This window comes from Pinus tabuliformis, chromosome J (assembly GCF_031772625.1).
Source record: "Pinus tabuliformis cultivar Carrire ecotype Pingquan chromosome J, CPIR1, whole genome shotgun sequence".
Taxonomy (NCBI): Eukaryota; Viridiplantae; Streptophyta; class Pinopsida; order Pinales; family Pinaceae; genus Pinus; species Pinus tabuliformis.
The window spans coordinates 986,456,178-986,479,595 of record NC_142295.1 but is presented as its reverse complement, the minus strand read 5'-3'; the positions used below and the strand labels follow the sequence as shown (position 1 = coordinate 986,479,595).

General features: G+C 39.0%; 1 protein-coding gene across 2 annotated transcripts in view; it reads left to right on the top strand.

Annotated features, from left to right (window-relative positions):
- Positions 1-23,418, top strand: part of LOC149230163 (uncharacterized) — a 210,386-nt gene that overhangs the window by 102,731 nt on the left and 84,237 nt on the right. For both annotated transcript variants that reach the window (XM_089378876.1, XM_089378877.1), the window contains 4 exons: positions 1,425-1,514; positions 1,629-1,728; positions 2,004-2,143; positions 9,924-10,026. In XM_089378876.1, coding sequence (XP_089235002.1) covers positions 1,425-1,514; positions 1,629-1,728; positions 2,004-2,143; positions 9,924-10,026 — 433 coding nt within the window. The remainder of the gene's footprint in view (positions 1-1,424; positions 1,515-1,628; positions 1,729-2,003; positions 2,144-9,923; positions 10,027-23,418) is intronic.

The window sequence follows — 23,418 nt, the reverse complement described above, 5'->3', positions numbered from 1 at the left end:
TGAGCTGTTAAAACTTAATAGATGTAATGTCAAATGACTTGTAAATTGTAATACGAACTGTATCACGCGGCACGCCTTATCAGTGATCACCGAACCCTTATCACGCCTGCCACTGTAATAACCCATCTTGAAAGGTATACGCTACAGCCTACTGTGTTTTATTCATTCATTATGCGTGACCAAAGTGATAACATTATGATTAGAGAAAGCCTGAAAGGTATACGCCACTGTGTTTTATAATAAAGAATGAGTTCGTTGTACATTTCTGGGCAGTGAGAACGTATCATAGAGATCCTCTTTATCATGAAGATACCAAGACTGTGACTAAATATGTTGAGATAGTGATCACCAAATATGTGACTGCGTCTAGAATGTTTACTGAGATACATGTATGCCGAGGCTGCTAGGAGGCAGGTCCGAGTCCTTTTCCATTGTGATATCCACTGAGAATTTACCAAGATCACCCGAGCTTGATGACTGGAATACTTAAACGAAATCTCAGAGATTTGCGAGGTACAGTGACTGTAATTACCCATGAAATCGTAGAGGCATCCGAGCTCTGTTCTGCCTTCCTGTACTGTGGATTTCAAACCTTATACCCATCCGAATGTTTTAGAGAAATGCGAGTTCTGTGTGGAGGCCGAAATGTTATCTCTGTGGTGCCCATCCGAAACATAGAGATACTTGTCCAAAGCTCTGCACGGTGGCATAGTTTAGCCTCCATAATGTGATTGAAATGCTAAACGGAGTAAGTGTGGGGTCATCCTCTGCGTATTATTGAATTTTGGGCCGGGTTTCTCCACATTGGCATGAGTTGGAAAGAGCTGAAGTCTTCCTCTTAGTGGCTGTGCGTATAGCTGATAAAGATAGCCCATTGTGCAGAGGCCTAGAGTACTCAGAAGTGCCACAAATTCAACATATTTAGGGCAGTGTAAGTATCACTGTGGGTACCTGGCAGTGGCACATATCTGAGACAGTGAGACCTATGCGTTGACTACAAAAATACTTAGACCTTAGTTATGATGAAGATCTATGTTTGAAATCAATAAATTTGTATCATTAATTAAAATTTGTGTAAGAAATATGCTAATAACTAATTTTTAAGATATATATATATATTTTTAATAAAATAATATATAACGTGTCCTAACGTGTCTTGTTCTGGGGGTCAGCGTGTCCCGAATCCGACACCACGAATCCCGAATCCTACGTGTCCCGAATCCCCGTGTCAGGTGACTTAGCTCTCAGTTGATACAACCATCTTATAGATTCATTCTCTATGCCTATGGTCTAATTTGTGTTGATAGTATGTTCATATAAAAGCATGCTATTTCTTCCTGTAGGCATATCTCTTTGTTTGTCTGGGCATTTTGATTGTTCCTTATACATGTTGCACTGTCTTGATTTTTTGTAGATGTTTGCAGGTGGCCTCAATTAACACTGCCAACATTCAAGGTTACAGAATCCCGCTGCTTGAAAAGAATCCGTATAGGAGAAGAATTATCTCTTGTAAGGTTGGTAACACACACTATCTTTTGATGATTAGCTTTTCACATATTATTTGAGCTAATTTATTATTCTGAGTCTCTGACACTTGTTTACATTGGCTCCATTGGATTGGAAAAAAGGATCAAAGTACCGTGGCCTGTTTCCAGTAGGGAAGCTGTTTTTCGTTATTTTGCACTGGAATATTTTGAGGAAGAGATTGTCATTGTGCTTCTCAAGTCGGTAAAGTTTCTGAAAACCATGAAAGATGAATTCCATTGTTGTGTTAAGATGTCTTTATCATAACATAATGAAACAATATCTTATGGTTCATTCATATGATTGCCTTTATTTTTTATTTTCAAGCTAAAGTTGAGAAACATGAACGTTTAAAGATGAAATCTTATTGTAATTTGCCTGTTTTGGATAAGAACTATTTGAGTGGCTACATACTTGACGATATCTCTTGACAAAGAAAGGAACATTGACACTAACTTATCGCATACATTATGACGTAGGTATCAGATTTGCAAGAAATAGATGAGAGCATTCATGGATTCAGTTATGAAGACATTCCTTCAGCAGAGGGCACAGTTCGCATGGATCTGATGGGAGGTTTTGCCTTGCAAAAGGTTGACTCAACACAAAGTTACTTTCGGTGGGTTAATGTTTCATGCTGTTGGCAAGGAGCACATATTGCATGTTACAAATTCAGCTAGATATTTAAGTTTCTTTCAAGCATGTCATTTTAATTGTGCATAGAAGAGATATAAAATGAATGCAAATTGACCGTGTAAGTATCTCTTTCTTGCTCAGATTAGAATTGAGCATTCCATAAATCATTAAACTTCCAGAACCTACTCTCCGATGACGGATTCTTATATATCATCCCAATTATTTTTTATAATGTTACAAGGGGCTGGGTGCATGTGGTTATCTATTTATCTATAAGACTATTTTCTTATAGTTGTGAGCTATATATTTTTTTTCTATGTATATTAGCCAAACTCGTGAGTTCAATGCCTTTTAAGTGAAGAAAATTGAAGAATGTAGTAGACCTGAACATTATAGTCATATTTAGAGTTCACATCATAATTTATTAAAATTATCCATGAACGAATGATAATAAATATAAAATCAATATGACAACATTGATGTGTATAGCATGAAGCATATAGATATAACGATATAGTGTCCCTTGTATAATTGCTTACACAAGCTTTGCTTGAGCTGGACTAAGGCCAACATGAGGGCTCCGCTGGGGCCTTGAACCTAGGGAGCTTTTCCCTTATTTACAACCTTTATCTATCCTTTTGTCATCTTGGGGTGGTCCCCATGGGGCTTGACCTTGTACATCAACCGATTTGTTGTCCATATTCTCATTTTCACCACAAGGGGGCAGTCGTTGATCCTGTGATGTGGGCTTTCTCACTTGAAATAGGTTAGTGAGGCCTATGTAATAGACCGGTTATCAGATGATGTTTCCTCCCCCAAAATACCCACCAATTAATTAAGATTTTTGGACCTATTGACAGTGGACACTGAGACACACCTCTTGTTAAGGTTGTGGGTTAAATAACCACATAGGTTCATAGCACATTATCTTAGTGATTGGCGTAGAAATACATTCCAGTTTGTCCTCGAACTGCATGTAGCACATGGAATTCTACCTACACTGAGCAGTACAATTGAGAAGCTTCCCTGGAATTCTACCCACACTGGGCAATACAATTGAGAAGCTTCTTCAATTGAAATTTGATTGTACCATTCAACAACAAAAACTATGGTGTTTTTTTGACACATTTGTGAACCACAAGATATCACTTCATGGCAATGGATTTCTTTAGCAAAAGTAAATTGAACAAAGCTATTAGTAAGGCTATGTATGGCCATGCAAACTGAACCCTAGAGTTCCTAGATCTCTTTCAGCTAGGATGTAATTGTTGTGGTAAATAGGATGCAACCCACTAAATAGCCTAATAGCATGCACTTTTTCAAATTATCGCAGACAACAAGATATTTGAAATCATGAATATTAATAGGGAATTTATGAGGTGGAGTTTCATTACCTTATGGGCAACCTTCAAAAAGAGCTTCCTTGACATCTTTAGCGGCACCATCTAGGCCAACTTGTGTAGAATCTCTTTGCAAAATCACCAAATGGTAAAATTGGGTGGTGGAGTGGCAATAATGACAGCCCTCTGCTACCTTGTGGTAGGTTTGGAGAGCCATGACTATACCTCTATGCAAAATCCTCAATCCCACAACAACAAATGTAGAGGTATGGCCTAGTAACTCGACCTTAATTAGTAGATCACATAGCAATAAAGTGATCACATTAGAAACTCTTGCCTCAGATCATCCTCACAGAGAGTCAAATAGCCCCAATTTCACACCCATCTCCACTTCTCTGCTTACCCTCAATTGTTTTCTTTTGTTGTGACTTCTTTCACAAGGAAGATTTCATCGATGAAAAAGAAATAACTTATTCTATACTTATATTTCTCTCTATTGTAGCCAGATGGAAAAGGATGTGCACCTCTGTGATAACAAAAATGGCTTGCAAATTGGGCTCTGATATCACCTATTAAGAACAAAGTTCTCACAGATAGAAAATAGATATAATTATTTGAAATAATAAGTATTTGATGTATGATGAGAGTCCTAACAGAGCTTTATAATGATACTTTGGGTTCAAAAAATACCCAGCTGCATGTATAGGACGATGGAGTTGATTGTTCCATTTGTTATCAATGATCTCCCATATGCGACCATATTTAGCTAACCTATCCTTGTAAGCTGCCCGTATCTTCTCCTTTGCCTGATCCATCTCCTCATAAATGTAGGCCATGGCCAATTTTTTCCCCATCCACCATCCTTAGCACTTTAACAAGGGGCCCGGTAATTTTCACAAGCTTTGCAGACCTTTTCCAAAAATAATTGTCAAAAACTTTCTTTTTGGTGTCTTTGCCATCTTGTCTACGAGCCCACCAAGATTCAGTCCAATCATCAGAAGAAAACATTTTATGCAGGGGTTTTTTTAGAATTGAGACATTGCAACGTGAGGAAGTGAGTTGTAAATCTCGTAATTGCAGGCCTAACAAGCTCTTTGCCCCCGATGTTTTTCCTTATTAGGCTCAATACCCATGAGTGGTTGTAGATGTATTTTGTAATGCACTTGGCATGCTCTACAATGTTTTTTATCCACTCCGCTTTGCCTATGTCCTCAAGCATGAGTTCTATGCAATGTGCAGCACATGGAGTCCAAAATATGGTCTTATATTTGGACTCAAGCATCTTTCTAGCAAGAACATAGTTTGAGGCATTATTTGTGATGATCTGCGTGTGAAAATTCGGCTAACCCCGAATCCTATTGCAACAACTGATGTTAATTCTTCTAATTGCTAACTCAATTAAACAATTTACTTCCTGTGTGCTATGACAAATATCGAATTAAATACAATGCAACCTTCATAAATAAAATACTGTGGAAGAAATAAAAACGCTGGAAGAAATAAATGCACACACACAATATGACACCGTTATTTTTGGACTAAGTCCTTGGAAATACCTAACTCAAGAAAACCAGTGCAGCGACTGAGGGTTTTAATATTATGCAGTAGTGAAAATCTGAGTACAATCTATGGATGCTTAAACTAGCAATCCAAACAGAGAAATAACTGGCAATAATAACTAGTGAGAAAAATTTCTCACTCCACAGGCGATCCAACACTGACCTCAGCTCGAATTGAGTTGCTCCTTGCTCCCTCTGCGCAGTCACTGCATTAGCCTACGCAGTTACTATGTCCCACAAGCTCGGAACTGCATCTCCTCTCACTGTCTCGTCAGCTGCTGTCTGGGAAATTGATACTCTTTGCCTCCAGACCCTCTGCCCAGCTTTTGGCTCAGAATTTCTCCTCCCCAACAAAACGGAAATCTCCCCAAGAGGGCTTTGCACTGCCTTTTCGCAATGTACTCGCCGGAACTGGAAAAGCTTCCTCCGACCTCGCTATCTCTGCCCCTCTCTCACTACTTCGATCTCATTGAATCACCTCCGGCAACTAAATGTTGCTACTCTGGAGATCGATTTCCTAGCAAAATCAAATGCTTAACTGATTTGGTGCATCTTCTCCAAGCCCCATCAACGACTTCTTATAATCCTCTGTTGAAACTTCAATGACTATGATTAAATGTTAATTGATGGCTAGGATTAACTAAAAATCTATCCATGTACTTTTCTAGAACATTCTCACCATGACTTAATTAGTTCCGATTAATTAATCATATTTCCTATGTTTAGACTTAGGAAATATTAAAAACTGACTAATAAATCTAATTAAGTCGTCTCTGGGTGGAATTTCCAGAAACGATTTTGGGTATTGAAGAACACATGTATTCTAGTCTCTCCACCAAATCTCATGGCTAGAACACATCCGATGCTACAAAAACTAACGCTGCACAACACTTTGCTCCCCCACTTCCTGAATAATCTCATCCAAAATTTCAAATAGAAGGGTTGCATCCTTCACCTTATCAGATGCATCAACTGATCTCAAAAACATGGTTCCTTGAGGGCAAGAAACAAGGAAATTAATGATAGTGCGGTTCTTTCCATCGATCCATCCATCTGACATGATGGAACAACTTGTTTTGAGCCATGACTCTCTATACTCAGCCAAATACTCATCAATGGAAGAAATCTCTTTTTGCAAAAGAGCTCCCCTCAAGTCATGCATAGTAGGGCCTTTGAAGCCCTTTCATGCAGCTATAACATAGTCCCACATAGCTTGGTAATAAGGTGAGTGAGTGGAACGAACAAAGTTCGTCCTTCAAGTTAAATACTCCAGAAGACTTGGAATATGTAAATCTCCATTGAAGATATAAGAATATATTTTAAATGTATCAATAAGAATGATGATACAATTGAGAATGAGGGTCCTGTATATATAACCAAGTAAGTACCGTTTCACGAACAGACATATCTGTAGAGACATGCCTCTTTGTTTAACTAATTATTATTTAATTACATATTATTATGATTATTATTTATTATCTATTTTTATTATTTTTACATAAATTATATTCATAACATTGCCTTCCCCTTAAAAAAGCTTTGTCCTCAAAGCTTGTTGATGAAAGGATTTGATGTCTTTTTCTGCTACGAATGTCTTCTTGTCTTAGGACAGTCATCTTTGTCGATACAAGTTGAAATGATCCTTGGAGTGACATATAAAATTGTCGCACAGAGGAAGGATTTGACCATCCTAAATTAACCTTATGTGGAATCTTTTGATCACTGGAATTTTGTGATGAATAGTTATCATAGGACTGGATTTTACAAACTTAAGTATTCTTTAGAACATACATCTGTTGCTTTTGTTCTGAGTGATACTGGTACGTAGATTGATTGGAAAATCTGTTCATGTAATTCGGCAGTCGATAAATAGTTGTTCTTGTTGGACTTTCCTTTATCATTTTGGCAACTTTTTGATTTCCTTCAAGCCATGCCATTGTTGAGCTGGCATCATCATTTGGAATTTCCATTGTTTGAACTGCAACATCTGCATAAGTTTTAACTTTCTTTGGTTTCTCATCTTCTTGAGTTATGATATTGATGGAATTGTTATTTGTTCATTTATTTTCAACTTGAACTATTACATCTGACGACTTCGATACTTCCTTTGTGAGAAATTCTTCTAATTTGTTGTTTAATGATTTCTTATCATTTTTAAGTTTCTTAATTTGAGTGAGTAGACTCTGATTATGATTTTTGAGACGTAAGAGTTCCTCATTTTCTGAGTCAACTTTATTTTGGCATTCAAGCTTCTCGTCTTTTAAACACTTGATTTGTTCTAATAATTTTTTATTAAGGTTCTTTAAGTGTAAATTTTCCTCTTCCTTCTCTGATAAACTTTCATTGAGCTTCTCGTCAAAACTTTATTTTTCTTGTTCTAACTTTTGCTTCTTAGTTTTACACTTTTTGACTTGTGCAAGTAGTTTCTAGATATGATCTTTTAAACGAGAATTTTCGTCGTTTTTATTGGATATGGCCTCCTCAAGCTCTTTTTGCTTCTCCGATATTGAGTTTTGATTCCTTTGAGGTATTAATTTTGTAACATCTTTAAAGTCTTCTGATGAGGACATTATCGATTTTGACTTCATTGTCATGTCTCGAAATGTGATCATCTTTCCCTTATAAGAAAACATCAATTTTTTTTTCTCTATGTTTAACATGAACACACCCAATTCTCTAAACCAAGGTTGAGCGAAAATTATGTCAACCTCCATGCCATACATTTTTACAACACAAAATTGGGATATGCACTCATAATGATCTACTGTTATTTGTAAATCATTAATCTCAATTTTTTTTCCAAGAAGATCTGTTGTTTCACCTACATTGGCATATGAAATTAATAGTCGATTCGCCAAATTAATATTTATGTAATTTTCGTCGTTTCTTGTACTAATAGCGATATTAAATTTTTTCCCTTGGATAGTCCCTCTTAATGTAATTAACTTGTGAGGTGTGATTAAAACACCCTTATAGGAAAATCGTCCTTCTTTCATCATTTTCGAATTAGGCTCCATTCGCTTTTTCCTTCAAAAATGGACTTTTTCTTTAAAATAAGTGCCCTTTTATTTGATAAACTTGAACACCTTTATAAATTCCTTGAACTTTTTTTTCCCTCAATTATAATTTATTTTCCCACTTTAAAAAAAAATTAATACAGCTCCACTATTTAAATACACTGCACCTTATATGCTTACTATATCAATGTGGATTATTTATGCTTATTGACTATAAAAATGTGGTTGAAATAATGTAATTAGTTTTTGCCTTAGATGTTGGAAGCAATGTTGCAATAATCGTTATCGGGATAATATCGGCGAGGGAAAAAATCGGAAAAAATCGTAAAAGTCGGGAAATAATCGTAAAATATAAAAATATCCATTTTTTCAATTTTTTTAATATCTAAAGCATCTACAACATAAAATAAATACATTGACACAAAAATGATAAAAGAACTAATATATAAGATGTGTAATATCATTTCTAGTGCTACATCACACATAACAGTGAATCATGTCCTGAATAGTCAGTCCCCACTCCTGAGTCCCAACTTAGCCTCAAAATATCAACAAAAAATATAATAATGTATCTCATATCATGAGTCATAATGTCATATACAATTAAATGAACCCAATAACTAATACCATTGATTTCCTCTGCCCCTCTTGCGAGAAAATGCAATAGCCTTCTCTCTAGATGTAGATGCCGGTGGAGTTGGCAGTGGACTCTATTGTGCTCTAGAAGCTGAAGAACTAGGAGCTACAGGAGGTAGACCATGTTCTCTACTGGTGACAGGGGTAGCTTGGATAAGTTGTGTCACCTCATAAAAAAATTGGCAAATAATTTTTTTTTTTTCAAGATTTTTTCCCAAAAAATCACGACTTTTTCAAAAAATCGCGATTATTTCAAGTTATCGTGTTTTTTTTTTTTTTTTCTTTCGCGATTTTTTTCATAAAAAATAACGTAAAAATCGGGCGATAATATCGCCAAACTCAAAAAATCGTGATTTTCCGATATTATCGCGATAATATTGCGATTTTCGCAACACTGGTTGGAAGCATAGATTTTGGAACTTCTTCCTAGGAGATGAAAAACGGAAAGATCAATAACATAACCAATTTTCTTTTTAGATTGATATGTTACTGTATTTTATTCAATACTTTATGCTGATTTTGCCCTTTTTCGGGGGCTGATGTATATATGTTTCTTAAATGTATTTTGTAACTCTGGTTTAGAAAGGCCGCTCCTTCAAATTTATCCCTATTAAACATGACTGGGAAGTCCAAGAATAACTTGGCTGCATGTCTTGAACATTTTTAATACAATTATTATGTCATTTGGCATTAATTTCCAGGTTTGCTGAACCAGTCAAATTTTGCCTTCTTGGTTACATGCTATTTTTCCTTTGGATTGCTTGTTTGGAGAGTAGTTGGGCAAACAATTCTTTCCACCATATAGGAAAAGTAATCTTACTTGTTTGAGAAATGGTCCCACAAAGTGGAGATACTAGCGACCATACAACTTTCTTTAATTCAGATCCTAGAGAGCTGTAAGAGGTATCTCCACAGGTTGAGATTTCTTGGAAAATCCAGAGAATGTTATCTTCTAAATTTATTTCCTTCTTTCATGCACTTTTCTGCTATAGCAATAGCCACAGATACGTTATTGCAGCATATCCATTTTTGGTTCACCATAAGACTAAATGCCAGTGTTCTTTTTCGTTGGGCTTCTTGGATTACCTTTGCATATATTTGAAGACAGTTTTCAAATTTTATTCCCGTGTTGTAATATATTCTCTTAGGTTCCATCTTTAATGTTTGCAACAATTTGGGGTTGATTTTTTAACTTATACTTACATATGCAGTACGATAGTAAATTTGGACATCAAGCTGGACTTCATGCCTCCATCGTTAATTAATTTCATCTCAAGACAGCTTATAGGACATGGTTTCAAGCTTTACCAAAAGGTATTTGTCTTGTCTCTTCTGGACTGCAGAATGTAATTGCACCTTGTATTCAATATAATGTTTGACCTACTTGGCAATTTAATTGTTGTCTGCTATATTTGTTTTTGAAGAATACTTCATAAACTACACTGCTAATATTTACACAGCAGAATCATATAAGAGGTATGCAACCAGCTTTATGCTAAGGTTTATCTCCTGATCATGGATGCTAGAGCCTTGGTGATTTTGTGTTCTGATATGATTTCTGCCTTATTAGTGTTGAGGAAGAACCTATGATTTTTTTTCTCCTCCACCCATTGTACCTATCGTCTACTGTTTTGGTATGGAACCAATTTCATTTTAGTGATCTTAATTGTGTTTGAGAATTATTTTCTATGTTCGAGAGAAAAATAGTTGAACATGGCAGTGTAAAACATGTTTTTAGACAGTTATTCAGGCTTCACTGAATGTAACTGGTATTTTGTATGCTTTCATACAATGGTCATGGAAAGCACTGAGAGTTTTTCTTGAAGAAACATAGGATGTAAATGAATTCTCTAGAGAAATATGAGAAACCTAAAATTCAACATAGTAGATAAGATAAGATAATCTTGTTAATGTCCAACAAATGACCTCTGTTACTGTTACACACTAAAGTGGGTAACCCCTCGGAGAAAAATTTTCTCCTCTCTGATCAGCCAGCCAGCCAGACAGCCAGAATCCAGCAGCCATATGATGATCCACAGATAGCTTTGCCCCGGAACGCTCAACCAATGCTCCAGTCAGTGCTTCCATCCACCTAGCATACTCATTGAAGGAAGGTGGGTCATCTATCAAAAGGTTACATTAACCATTTCCACAATCATGTGCTTTCATTTAATGTTAAGGACATTATAGTGTGGATCACAGGTTGAGTTGGATGATTGACCGCTGTTTGTATCCTCCTTCCCTCACTTCATCTGGGAGGTTAATCCTTTTCCCCTAGTCCAGTGTGACCTTTTCTGAGGCCTTTTTCTTTGCACTGTCCAAGAGGGGCACAAATAGGAGGTACTGGTTGATATAGCGTGCCCAAATAACCCATAATGGTTGCTTTCCATTGGTCCTTCATTTCCACCTCCATTCTTTGGGTTGATGGTCATTTGTCACCGGTGTTGGTGTTGAAATTGTAACTAGGTTCAGTCTTCATAATGTATATTTTTATGATCTTGTAAAGAATCAAAAAGAATTTATTTGAGTCAAAAGAAAAATTATTTTTGTCATGTCTCATTTGGACATTTAAAAGAAAAGAAATAAATTAAATTTCTTATGTCTTTTGGTTAAATCCCAACTGTCAAGTCGGCCCTCCAAGGATCAAGTCGGCCTGCTCAAGAGATGTGTCCCTTTGCATGGACGAACAACTATAAATAGGGCCTATTCGCTCTCCTCCACAAGTAGATTCACATCATCCATATCTGTGAGGCTTAAGAAAAGGGTCTGAAGCAGAAGTTTAGGTCTGAGGCACATTCTTCTATGGCATCCGAGTTATCTGTGGCACCATTACTCTGTGGCATCCGAGTTATCTATGGCACCATTATTCTGTGACATCTGAGTTATCTGTGGCACCATTATTCCATGACATTCGAGTTATCTGTGGCACCATTATTCAGTGGCATTCGAGTTATCTGTGGCATCATTCTTCTGTGGAATCCGAGCTACCTATGACACTACTTCTGTGGAATTTGAGCTACCTGTGGCACTAGGTGGACCTAATGATGTAATGTAAATTGTCTAGGTGAACCTAATTTTCTAGTGATAATCTACGTTCCGGAAGGTTTTTTGTCTCTGTCAGGCCAGGTTAGCTCAGAAATTAATGAGCGCAAGAAACAACTGGATGATTTTATTCATTAGACTATTATTATTTATACATTTACAAAACGGATCAGTTCATCTTCTAGATGACTGTCCAGCTTCACCTCATCCGTTTCGGATTAGGTGTCAACATTCCCCCCCTTAATCTGAAGGGATGTTGGTGAGTCCAAGCATCGTTCTGAATCTTTCAAGCTTTTCTCTTCCAAGCGCTTTGGTGAAGATGTCTGCAATTTGCTCGTTTGTGGAACAATGACGGAGATGGATTGTTTTGGCCTCAACATGATGTCGGATCAGATGATATTTAGTATTGATGTGCTTAGTACGATCATGGAACTTTGGGTTCTTGGCCAACTTTATTGCAGAGGTGTTATCAATCATGAGTGGAGTAGAATGTATTTGTTTTACTTGCAAATCTTCAAGAATTTTCCTGAGCCACACAATTTCTTTCGTTGCTTCAGCTGCTGCCACGTATTCTGCTTCTGTTGTGGAATCTGCTGGTACTGATTGTTTGCGTGATCTCCAGGAGACAGCTCCCGATCCAAGACTCATAGCATATCCTGAAGTAGATACCCCAGTTTCTTTGTCTCCATCGAAGTCTGAATCAGAGTATCCAATCAAGTTGAAGTCGTCCACCTGTGTATACTTGATTCCAAGGTCTTGAGTTCCCTTCAAGTACCTTAGAACTCTTTTTGCAGCAGACCAATGTCCCTCACAAGGCTTTTGCATAAACCTGGAGAGGATTCCAACAGAAAATGAAATGTCTGGTCTGGTAGTAGTGAGGTAGATGAGACTTCCTACAAGCTGTCTATACTTTGTTGCATCCTCAAATTCCTTTCCTTCAATAGATGTGAGCTTCAAGTTTTGTTCCATTGGAGTAGAAAGGGGATTGCACTCTGTCATGCCAAATCTGTTTAACAAATCTCCAATGTATTTCTTTTGAGAAAGAAATATGGACTTTGGATGTTGGGTTACTTCAATGCCAAGATAGTAATGAACATAGCCCAAATCAGTCATTTCAAAAAATTTTCCTAATTCTTTCTTTATGGATGCAATATAGCTTTCATTGTTCCCTGTCATTAAAAGATCATCTACATATACCACAAGATATACAACTGTTTTGCCAACTTTCTTGACAAATAAAGTTGCATCATCAAGATCAAAATGTTTGAAGTTGAGTTTCAGAAGATGCTCAGTTAGTTTTTCATACCAGGCTCGTGGTGCTTGTTTGAGGCCATACAAGGACTTCACAAGTTTGCATACTTTGTGTTCATGTCCTTTCACAGTGAATCCTTCAGGCTGGGACATAAAAACATTCTCTTTTAGATCTCCATTCAAGAATGCAGTTTTTACATCCATTTGATGGACTTTCCAACCGTTCTGAGCAGCTAGTGCAAAGAGTGTCCGGATGGTGGCCCATTTTGCTGTGGGAGCAAAAGTTTCCTCATAATCGACCCCTTCCTTCTGTGCAAAACCTTTTGCCACAAGCCTGGCTTTGTGCTTGTCAAGTGAGCCATCAGCTTTGTACTTGTTCTTGTAGACCCACTTGCAGCCAATTGGTTTGGTTCCAAATGGAGGATCAACCAGCTTCCAAGTGCCATTCTTTATGAGGGCATCATACTCCTTCTGCATCGCTTCTTTCCATTCATCATGAGAAGCAACTTCTTTGAAGGAAGTTGGTTCAAAATCTGTAGACAAGTTCAATTCACAATCATAAGTAACATCCATATCAACAGGTGAATTAGAGTTATCTACATCACCTCCATCTTGTCGGTTTGAATTTCTGGTTCCTGTTTTTCCAATTTCATCAGGATGAACACTTTCAAGTGTCTTTGTCAGCCACTTTGGGGGACCTTTCTGAGATGGTCCAGGCTATTCTGTTGATTGAGTTGGGTCTGAATCAAGATTGAGTCTCCCAATTCTATCAATTACATCACTTAAAGCATCATCCGTTGTTGGAGTGTCATGCAGGGGAGATTGTTCTTCAGAAGAAGATTCCACATGTTGATCTAGCATAGGAATCCCCCCTTCAAGATGTGGAATCTGATTATCAAACTCTTGAAATGATTTCGGTTTTGTGAATCTATCCAAGCGATCAAGTTGCCGCTCAACAACACTGTCAGATTTGGACGATTCAAGAAAAATGACATCTCTAGATAAAACAAACTTTTTATTTACTTCATCATAAAGGCGGTATGCTTTAGATGTGTTGGAATACCCCAGGAAGATACACTTACGACTTCTAGCACCAAGTTTGTTTCTATGTACCTTTGGTATTAAAGCATAACAGGTGGAACCAAATATCCTGAGATGTTTTACCGAAGGAACATGTCCATACCACAATTCATAAGGAGTCTTGTTTCTTATAGCACTAGATGGACATCTATTCTTTATATATGCAGCACATAGAACAGCATCAGCCCAAAACATTGTCTTTACATTTTTGAAGAAAAGCATGGATCGTACCATATTCAAAATTGTTCTGTTCATTCTTTCAGCTACACCATTCTGTTGAGGATTATAAGGTACAGTTGTTTGATGTTTAATCCCATGTTGGCGAAGATAGTGTTCAAATTCATTTGATGTATATTCTTTTCCATTATCAGTGCGAATAGACCCAATATGAGATTGTGCATCATTTTCAATCCACTTATGAAAATTCTTGAATGTTTGAAAAGCATCAGATTTGTTCTTCAATAAGTAAACCCAACACATTCTGGTGTAATCATCAATAAATGTCATGATATATTTATTTCCATTTGCAGAAGGAACAGGCATTGGACTACATAAATCTGAATGAATAAGTTCAAGCTTCCTATGTGCTCTTGAATGTGAATCATGAAAACACTGTTTGCTATGCTTTCCTAGAATGCAAGCATCACATTGTTTATGTTTTCTAGGAATTGTAGGCAAACCAGCAACACCATTTTTCTTCAACAAGTGGAGACTATCATAGTTTAAATGTCCAAATCTAGCATGCCATAATAAACTTGATGGAAGTGCACCTTCTTCATGATGAGAAATATATGAGAAATGCTGTGCATGAGCAGAGGTTCCTTGCAGTTTAAGGAGTCTTTCTTCTTCTATACCCCTCATGACAAGTGAGTGGTCAGATGCCTTTCTTACCTCAAGCTTGCCATCAAACATGTGAATGGAGTGACCTTGCTGGCGGATGTGGACCAGGGACAGCAAGTTTCTCTTCAGTTGTGGGAGATATAGAACATGATCCAGAAGAAAGTCTGGAAGACCAGGCAGTTTAAGCCTGATTGTGCCAAGCCCTGATGGCTTGATTTTTGATTGATCTGCAAAGTATACTGCTCCATCAACATTGTCAGTGAAATCTTCAAAGAAATCTCTCCTATAAGTCATATGACAGGTTGCTCCTGAATCAAGCAACCAGTCATTTTTCGAAGAAGCAAGTGAAGCATTAAACAAATCTTCATTTACTCCAATGTTACATTGTGCCTCAATATAGTGAGCGGATTCAGGTGCTTTACCTTTGTCTGTGTCATCAGTTTTACCTTTCTGCTGATTTCTTCTCTGCTCAACTTTGTCCCATGGTAGCTTGCATGTAGAAGCATCATGTGATCCATTTCGTTTGCAGCGAATGCAATGCAGATCTGCCTTTTCTGCTTGAGGATGTCTGCCCCCCCTGCCTCTGAAGTATCTTCCTCTTCCTCTTCGTCCACCTCTTCCTCTTGTAGAATCTTGAGCAGGATGCTTTTCTTTATGAGCAAGGCAAACAGTCTCTTCAGAAGATTCAGGGACTGTTTTCTTTCCAAAGGCTTTCTCTCTTTCAGCAAACTTTTTCACAAGAGTGTCAAAGGTTACATCTTTAAGATTTCCATTTGCTTGTAAAGACTCAAGATAGTTAGAGTAGGTAGGATAGAGTGCTTTGAGAAAGGCAATAAGAGAGATATCCAGCTCAACCTTAGTGGATTTAATATCATGCACTATAGACTTTATTTCAGATGCAAGAGTAAGAGGATCATTATTTTTCAGTTCAAGAGTGAAGAGTTTAATCATGAGCTGAACAACTTCAAGTGCAGAATGTGTATCATAGAGTTCTTTCAGCTTTTGTAAAGCTTCAAAGGCAGTGGAATAGGATGAAATATGACGACTTACTTCCTCACTTACGGATGCTGCGATCAATGCAAAGGCTTTGCTGTTCTTGTTTTCCCAAATGGCGAGTTCTTTGTCTGATGTGGGCTGCACAGGGTCTCTGTCTTCTTCTCCGACACACACTCCTTTCCACAGCTCATTGTAGATAAGGGTGTGTTTTACCATCCGGGACCATTCAGAATAGTTCTCCTTGCCAGTGAGAACTATTCCGACCATAGAAATGATTGAATGCATTCTGTAAAAATATCTCTGCTAAAAAAACTTCTGTTGATAAAAGACTTCTGTTGGAGAAAAAAAATTCTTATGCCACAGCAAGACTTCTGCTGAGAAAAAAAAATCTTATGCCACAGCAAGACTTCTGCTGAAAAAAAAAAAAATCTTATGCCACAACAACACTTCTGCTGGAAAAAAAATCTTATGTCATAGCCTTATGCATTCTGTAAAAAAATATATCTCTGCCAAAAAAATCCTTATGCCATAGCCTTATTTTCTTCAAACATACATCATTTCTTATATCACCGCCACAATATTATGTTTTGAAAAAAGGAAGGCGCTCAAGGGATCTCATATATCATTTCAATATATATATTAATGCAAAAACTGTTCAAGAGGACAGCGTAATAAAACTCTGAGATGGTCCAGGCATTTGTATTTGTTTAACAAGATTAAACTCTGCTCCAAGTATACTATAATATATGTCAGATGGCATTTGTATTTTAAACTCCGCTGCTAGCACATTACAAACGGGTTATTCAAAGAAACAACCCTCAAAACACCGTCAGGCACCACACCACAGCCTCGACTTCGTTTGCTTTCCAGATGTGCAAAAGCCACAAAGGTTAATGCGTATATAACCATGGTCAATGGGAATATAACGCAATCTTCAAATCCACGGTCTTCAATAAAAACACAGTCCACAGCATTAAAATGTATATACCATGAGATGTCATGAGATGTCTTGTCTTCAAAAAAACGCAGTCCACAGCATTTAAAATGTATATACCATGAGATGTCATGAGATGTCTTGTCTTAAAAAAAAAACACAGTCTACAGCATTTAAAATGCACATATACCCACAGCATTCAGTCTTCAAATAAAAATGCAGTTAACCATTTCAAGTTTTAAAAAAACGCAGTCATCTTTTCAGTCTTCATGTCATCAATACAACGCAATCTATCAACGCAGTCGCAGTCTTCAAAACAATACCACGCATGCTTGCATCCATTCTTCAATACACCGCAGACTTTAACACAATACAACGCAGCATTTCCATACAATACAATACAACGTAGCTTCAATACAACGCTGATGTATAAACATTTGTATTGATGACAATACTCTGCTCATACAGCAATTCCATGCAAAACGCAGCGATACCAATAGAGCGTAACCACAGTTCTTACAAAAATAGAGCGATACCACAGTGCAGCGTAACGCAGTCTATACCACAGTCTTTACAATCAAAAGAAAACGATACCTCAGTTTTCAACGCAGTATTCAACAGCGCATTCCACGCATCCAGGGGCCAGAGGCGCTCAGATCACCGCCAGAAGCACGCAGTCTCAGGACAGAGGTAGGTTTCATGAGGCAGTAGAAACCTGGCAGAGGCAGGAGCTATTTCTGGGACCTGAGCTCTGATACCATGTCAGGCTAGGTTAGCTCAGAAATTAACGAGCGCAAGAAACAACTGGATGATTTTATTCATTAGACTATTATTATTTATACATTTACAAAACGGATCAGTTCATCTTCTAGATGACTGTCCGGCTTCACCTCATCCGTTTCGGATTAGGTGTCAACAGTCTCACCGATCTATGATCGGCAGAGTTTTCCTTCAGCCTAACCCGAAAGCCGGAATGGATTTTGTCATTGGAATCTTAGGAGAATCCTAGTGTGTTAATCTGCTAGATTATAGTTGTGTCGCAGAACTGGGTGGTTTATGAGGGTCTATGTCAAATGGGTTTTCCCCCTTTGGGATGTAAAGTTGTAAAAGTCATGATGTAAAGTGTCTTGAGGGTTGATAAATGTTTTAATCCCCTCATAAGTCCTAAGTCCTAGGTCCTAGGTAATTTTTCCAAAAGCTAAGTTCGAGGATCCATTTAAAAAAAATTAAAAAAAAAAATGAAAAAAAAAGGAAAAAAAATACAAAAAAAAGAACAAATAAATAAATAAATAAAATAAAAGAAAAAAAAAAAAGATGAAAAAAAAAACATAATAAGAAAAAAAAATCAAAGAAAAAAAAGAAAAAAAGAAAAAAAAAACAAACAAAAAAGAATTAAAAAAAAACAAATAAAAAAAATTATAAAAAAAGGGAGTTTCTTTTCTTTTAAAGTATAGATTTAGATTTTTAAGTTGCATTTAGTTTGAATTTTTGTCTGAAAATCATAAAAAATATTTTGGAAATATATTGCCAATTTCAGTCTTGGCTCGGAAATTTCTTAGTTTTCATCTTTTATGCCGAGGCTAAAATTTTTGACGTGGGAATTAGTGTTTAATATGGTTCAATGTTCATCTGAGGATTAACTGCGTGAATATGATCTCTGGTTAATATTTTATGTGATTGTTCAAAGCACTTTATCTTTCGAAATTTCAATTGCTGGAGAATTATTTAAGCATTTTCTCGCATTTTAAATTTTTGAATGGTTACTCTATATGGTTTATATTTCTGCAGCATCTGATAATTGATCGTTTAACATTAAATCCGCAAGGGACTGGTCTATTAAAACTTAAAAAAAAAATAATCAATTTAATGCTTTTTTTCTTTGTGTCTCCCAACCCAACTGGTCGACAGTTGGTCTTCATCACCTCATAGGGTCTACCCCCCTTAGCCGCGGAAGACAGGCTTAAACAGAGAGATCGGGGATCAGAGTGACAGCCCCCAGTCTGAGCGTTGTCGTGACAATCTGTGCGACAACAGGGCCAATTTTGGAGGTGATGGGGTCCATTCGAATTTATTAGGAGGGTTAGTCTTTAGTAGAAGTTACTTTGGTGTGGTTAATTTACACTTGGGGGCCACCCACACTAGGAGTATACGCACTCCCTAGTTCAAATTGCATGAGAGGGGAAGTCGATGGTTAAGTGAAGTGCCCACGATGGAGGGAAAAGTGCTGCACGAAATCTATAAAAGGAAGGCAACTCTCCTCATTTCATCATCTTGGCTTATCAAATTTCTCTTTGGTTGCTCGAGCTGCTTAGTTGAGTCACTTGCTATTTAGCAAGAGTTCTTCAAGTGGAGAGCTCACCCTTTCTTCGGGGGACTTTGAGTGCCACCCTAGAGAGGTTCATGTACATTCTTTCGGAGGAGTTTTTCATTGTGATTTCTAGCAGTTGCATCCATCATCTCCAGGTGGTGTGTATTTCTGGAGGACGCAGTGAAGGGAGGCCGAGTTGTGATTGTGACATCTTCTAGAGGAGCTTTGGCCGGGAGAAATTCCGGAAAGGAGGCATAGGTGTTTGGCTGCCATTTTGGTGAGTTTTGGAGTTGGAGGAGAGAGCTCCTATTCAGTGTGACTTTCGCACTTCCTGGGCCAGCGCAGAGGAAGCATATTGTGCACACGTGGGAGGTGGAGTCTCAATATTGAAGCTGATCTTTGTCAGGAGAGTTAAGGGAAGCACTTGTGGAGGAGATTGCTACTTTTTCGGAGCCTTGGAGGAGGATTTTGTTGGTATCTTTGCAGGCTGTGTGCTTCAGTAGTCTTGGAGGGTGTATGGCCTCTTGGAGGTTGATTTTGGGAGGTTGGAATCAGACCAAACCCTTTCTGGGTTTTTGTGGGTTTTGGTCAAGGAGCTTGGGGTTAATTTTGCAGCGTTTTCTGAGCACCGGAGGTGGGGTTTCTAGCAGTTCCTTTCCAGCCAGCAGTGTAGTTTTCTGGGCAGCGCAGAGCATTAGAGGAGTTGTCATTATCAACATTTGAGATCATTGTCTTATCACTTGGGTTTTTTCACGCTTTCCATTGAGGCAAGCCTAGGTGCATTTCTCCATACTATTGTACTTGCTCCATTGGATTAATAAAATGGCTCAGTTGGTTCTTACTTCTGGAGTTTTTATGAGTATTTGCTGAATCTTTAAAATTTCTGTGTTGTAAATCGATTTTGCTTTATATATCACTGTTTATCCAAGTTTGGAACATTACAATGGTATCAATGCTCAGATCTTGGCTCAGTCGTGGGGATTTTCCTATGAGTGAGGAAGACCGACAAAATATTACTTACAAGAGGCAAAGGTACCAGAGCAGGGAGAGGGAGTTGGAGATCCCAGACACAAAGGACCGTGGGAAGGAAGTGGTAATAGAGGACATGGGGGAGCCCAAGAGCATAAAAGGGTTTGCCTTTGACAGTGTCTTGAAGGCTCTAAGCGATTTGGCAAAGTGGCAAAAGGAGATGTTGGATGAGATCAAAATGTAGAACCGGGAGCGAAGCACTCACCGAGAGTTTCTATTTGGAGAGACATCACGGGCCTCTCAACAACTTGATCATCTTTCATCCATTGTGTAGCCTCCATCATTGAGTGGGCCAACTTGAGCCACTCTACTTTCTTTCTTACCTTTGGCATAAGGTGAACTGTGTGGAGATGAGGGTCAATCACCTATGGGGGAGCATTTCAAGGAGTGGTAGTCCATGGGAGCAGACTTCAAGGAGGCACTATCTTTCAGAGACTTTTTCTAGCTCAAACATAATGAGAAGGGGAAGGGCTATGGAGGCCATGGTATGCAGAACTATGAGCTGCAGCGCACCATTGGGAAGATGTTCTTTTCCACCTATGATGGCACTACCAAGTGCACAACACGTGCTTGGGTGGAGAAGATGGACACATATTTCCATCTCAACAGGATGACGAAGGTAGAGGCCATTAAAATGGCCACATTGAATTTGGAGGGGGAGGCACATGACTGGTGGTTTCATGGCTTGTCCACTCCGGGGCATGCCAACATGACCTCCTATGAGGACTTCACATGGAGATTGGTCAAGCGTTTTGATCGGAAGGATCTAGAGGTTCACTTCAGGGTGTTGACCTAGCTCAGGCAAACATGACATTTCGAGCATTATATTTCAGAGTTCTTGAGGGTCTCAGTCATGGTGCCAGATTTGTTAGATGTTAGGAGAGTATACACATTTGTGGAGGGGTTGACAGAGCCACTGCGGGGACTGGTGAAGTCACGCAGACCATCTACTCTTTTGGAGGCAGTGACTTGTATGAGAGATTTGCAGGGGGCCATCCCCAAGACCCGGGCACCCTTTCCTCCACGCACTCCCTACCCTTAGAAGGGAAGTGACACTAGAGCGCCCACAACGCAGAGAGTAGCCCAAGGGCGGGGACAGTTGGACGACGAGACCAGGAGAGACCTTAGGAGGAGGAAGTTGTGTTTTACATGTCGAGAGCCATGGGCACCAAGCCATCGGTGCACAACAGGCAAGGCTCATTACATCGAGGTCTTCTCGGATAACGATCAGGAGGATGAGGTGGAGTTGGAGCTTGGTGGGGGAGACAACGAGGATCCAACAAAGAGGGGACCACCACCACCACCACCACATGGGGGAGCATCTTTTGCACCAGCTGGGGGAGTCCTAGCTTCTTTGTGCGGGATTCCCAAATTTTTGACCATGAGGATTAGAGGTACAGTGCAGGGGCAGCATGTCTCAATTTTAGTAGACAGTGGGGCCACTCACAATTTTCTTGATGCTGAGATGGTCCAGATGAGGGGCATCACCATTGTAGAGTTTGAGGGGTTTTCAGTTCTAGTACCAAGAGACAGGACTATGCAGTGCACTCTATATGTTCCCGCTCTGATAGTGACCATGGGGAACTATTCGATGATAGACCACCTCTTTGTGGTGGATGTACTGGACACCAATGTGGTGATGGGTGTCCAATGGTTGTATTCCCTTGGCTGAGTTACCACCGATTGGAAGCAACTAGTGATGGAGTTTACTGGGCCGGATGGTAAGCAGGTGGTTCTTCGGGGCATGCATTCGTATCCTCCACAGACAGTTTCGGCCCACAAGATGGAGGCCGATTTGAGGCATGGAGACATAGCATGGGTAGTAGAGCTGAGGATTTTAGAGGTTGGGGTAAAGGCCAAGCCACCACATCTAGACATACAAGCGATACTGGATAGATATCCGGTAGTTTTTGGAGACATACCACCAGGACAACCACTTGACAGGGGGTTCGAGCACACTATAGAGCTGGAGCCTGGTGTGCAAGTAGTCATTACTACACCCTATAGGCATCCCAAAGCCTATAAGGATGAGATTGAGAGGGCCATCAGGGAGCTATTGGCATTGGGCCACATCAGACCGAGTTCTAGTCCATTCGCTTCTTCAGTCGTGTTGGTGAAGAAGAAGGATGGGACTCTCCGCATGTGCATTGACTACAGGGCCCTCAACAAGAAGACACTAAAGAACGATATCCCATTCCGTGTATTGATGAGTTGATGGACGAACTTAGAGGAGCCAAGTACATCTCTATGACAGATTTGCGGTCTGGGTATCATCAGATTCAAGTGAAGGAGTAGGATATTCCGAAGACAGCCTTCAAGTGTCATTATGGGCATTTCGAGTTCTGGGTCATGCCTTTTGGGTTGATCAATGCACCTGCTACCTTTCAGTCATGCATGAACCATGTGTTCAAAGGTCAGCTGAGGAGATTTGTACTAATGTTCTTTGATGACATCTTGATTTACAGTAGGACGTGGAAGGAGTACCTGCAGCATCTAGAGACTTTGTTGCGTATTTTGGACGAGAAACAGTTCTATGCCAAGATGTCCAAGTGTGAGTTTGGGCTGACAGAGATGCTCTACCTAGGGCAAATCATAGGTGCAGATGGGGTCAAGGTGCACGAGGAGAAGATTAGGGCCATCCGGGGTTGGTCAGAGCCTAGAGATGTGACAGCGCTAAGAGGATTCTTGGGCATTTGTACTTATTATCGGAAGTTCGTTAAGGGCTTCTCATAGTTGGCAACACCCCTTATTAATCTGACTAAGAAGGGGTCTTTTGCATGGATAGATGGGGCTCAGGCAACATTCGACCGCCTCAAGGAGGTGTTGAGTTGTTGCCCAGAATTAGCACGCTCGGATTTTACACTGCGTTTCACATTGGAGTGCGATGTATTGAGTGAGGGGATTGGGGCAATCTTGTCCCAAGGAGGGCACCCCATTGCTTTTAAGAGCCGAAAGGTCCTACCACATGAGAGGTTGTATTCCATATACGACAAGGAGACGTTGGCCATAATGCATGCATTGGCCAAGTTTAAACTAGTTTTGTGAATGTCACGATCGGGATTAAATCGGCGAGGGTCCAAAATCGGAAAAAATCAGAAAAATCAGGAAAAAATTGGTAAACATTGGGAAAAAATTAACAAATATAGAAGTGTTCATTTTTTTTCAATTTTTTTAATATCTAAAGCATCTACAACATAAAATAAATGCATTGACACAAATATGATAA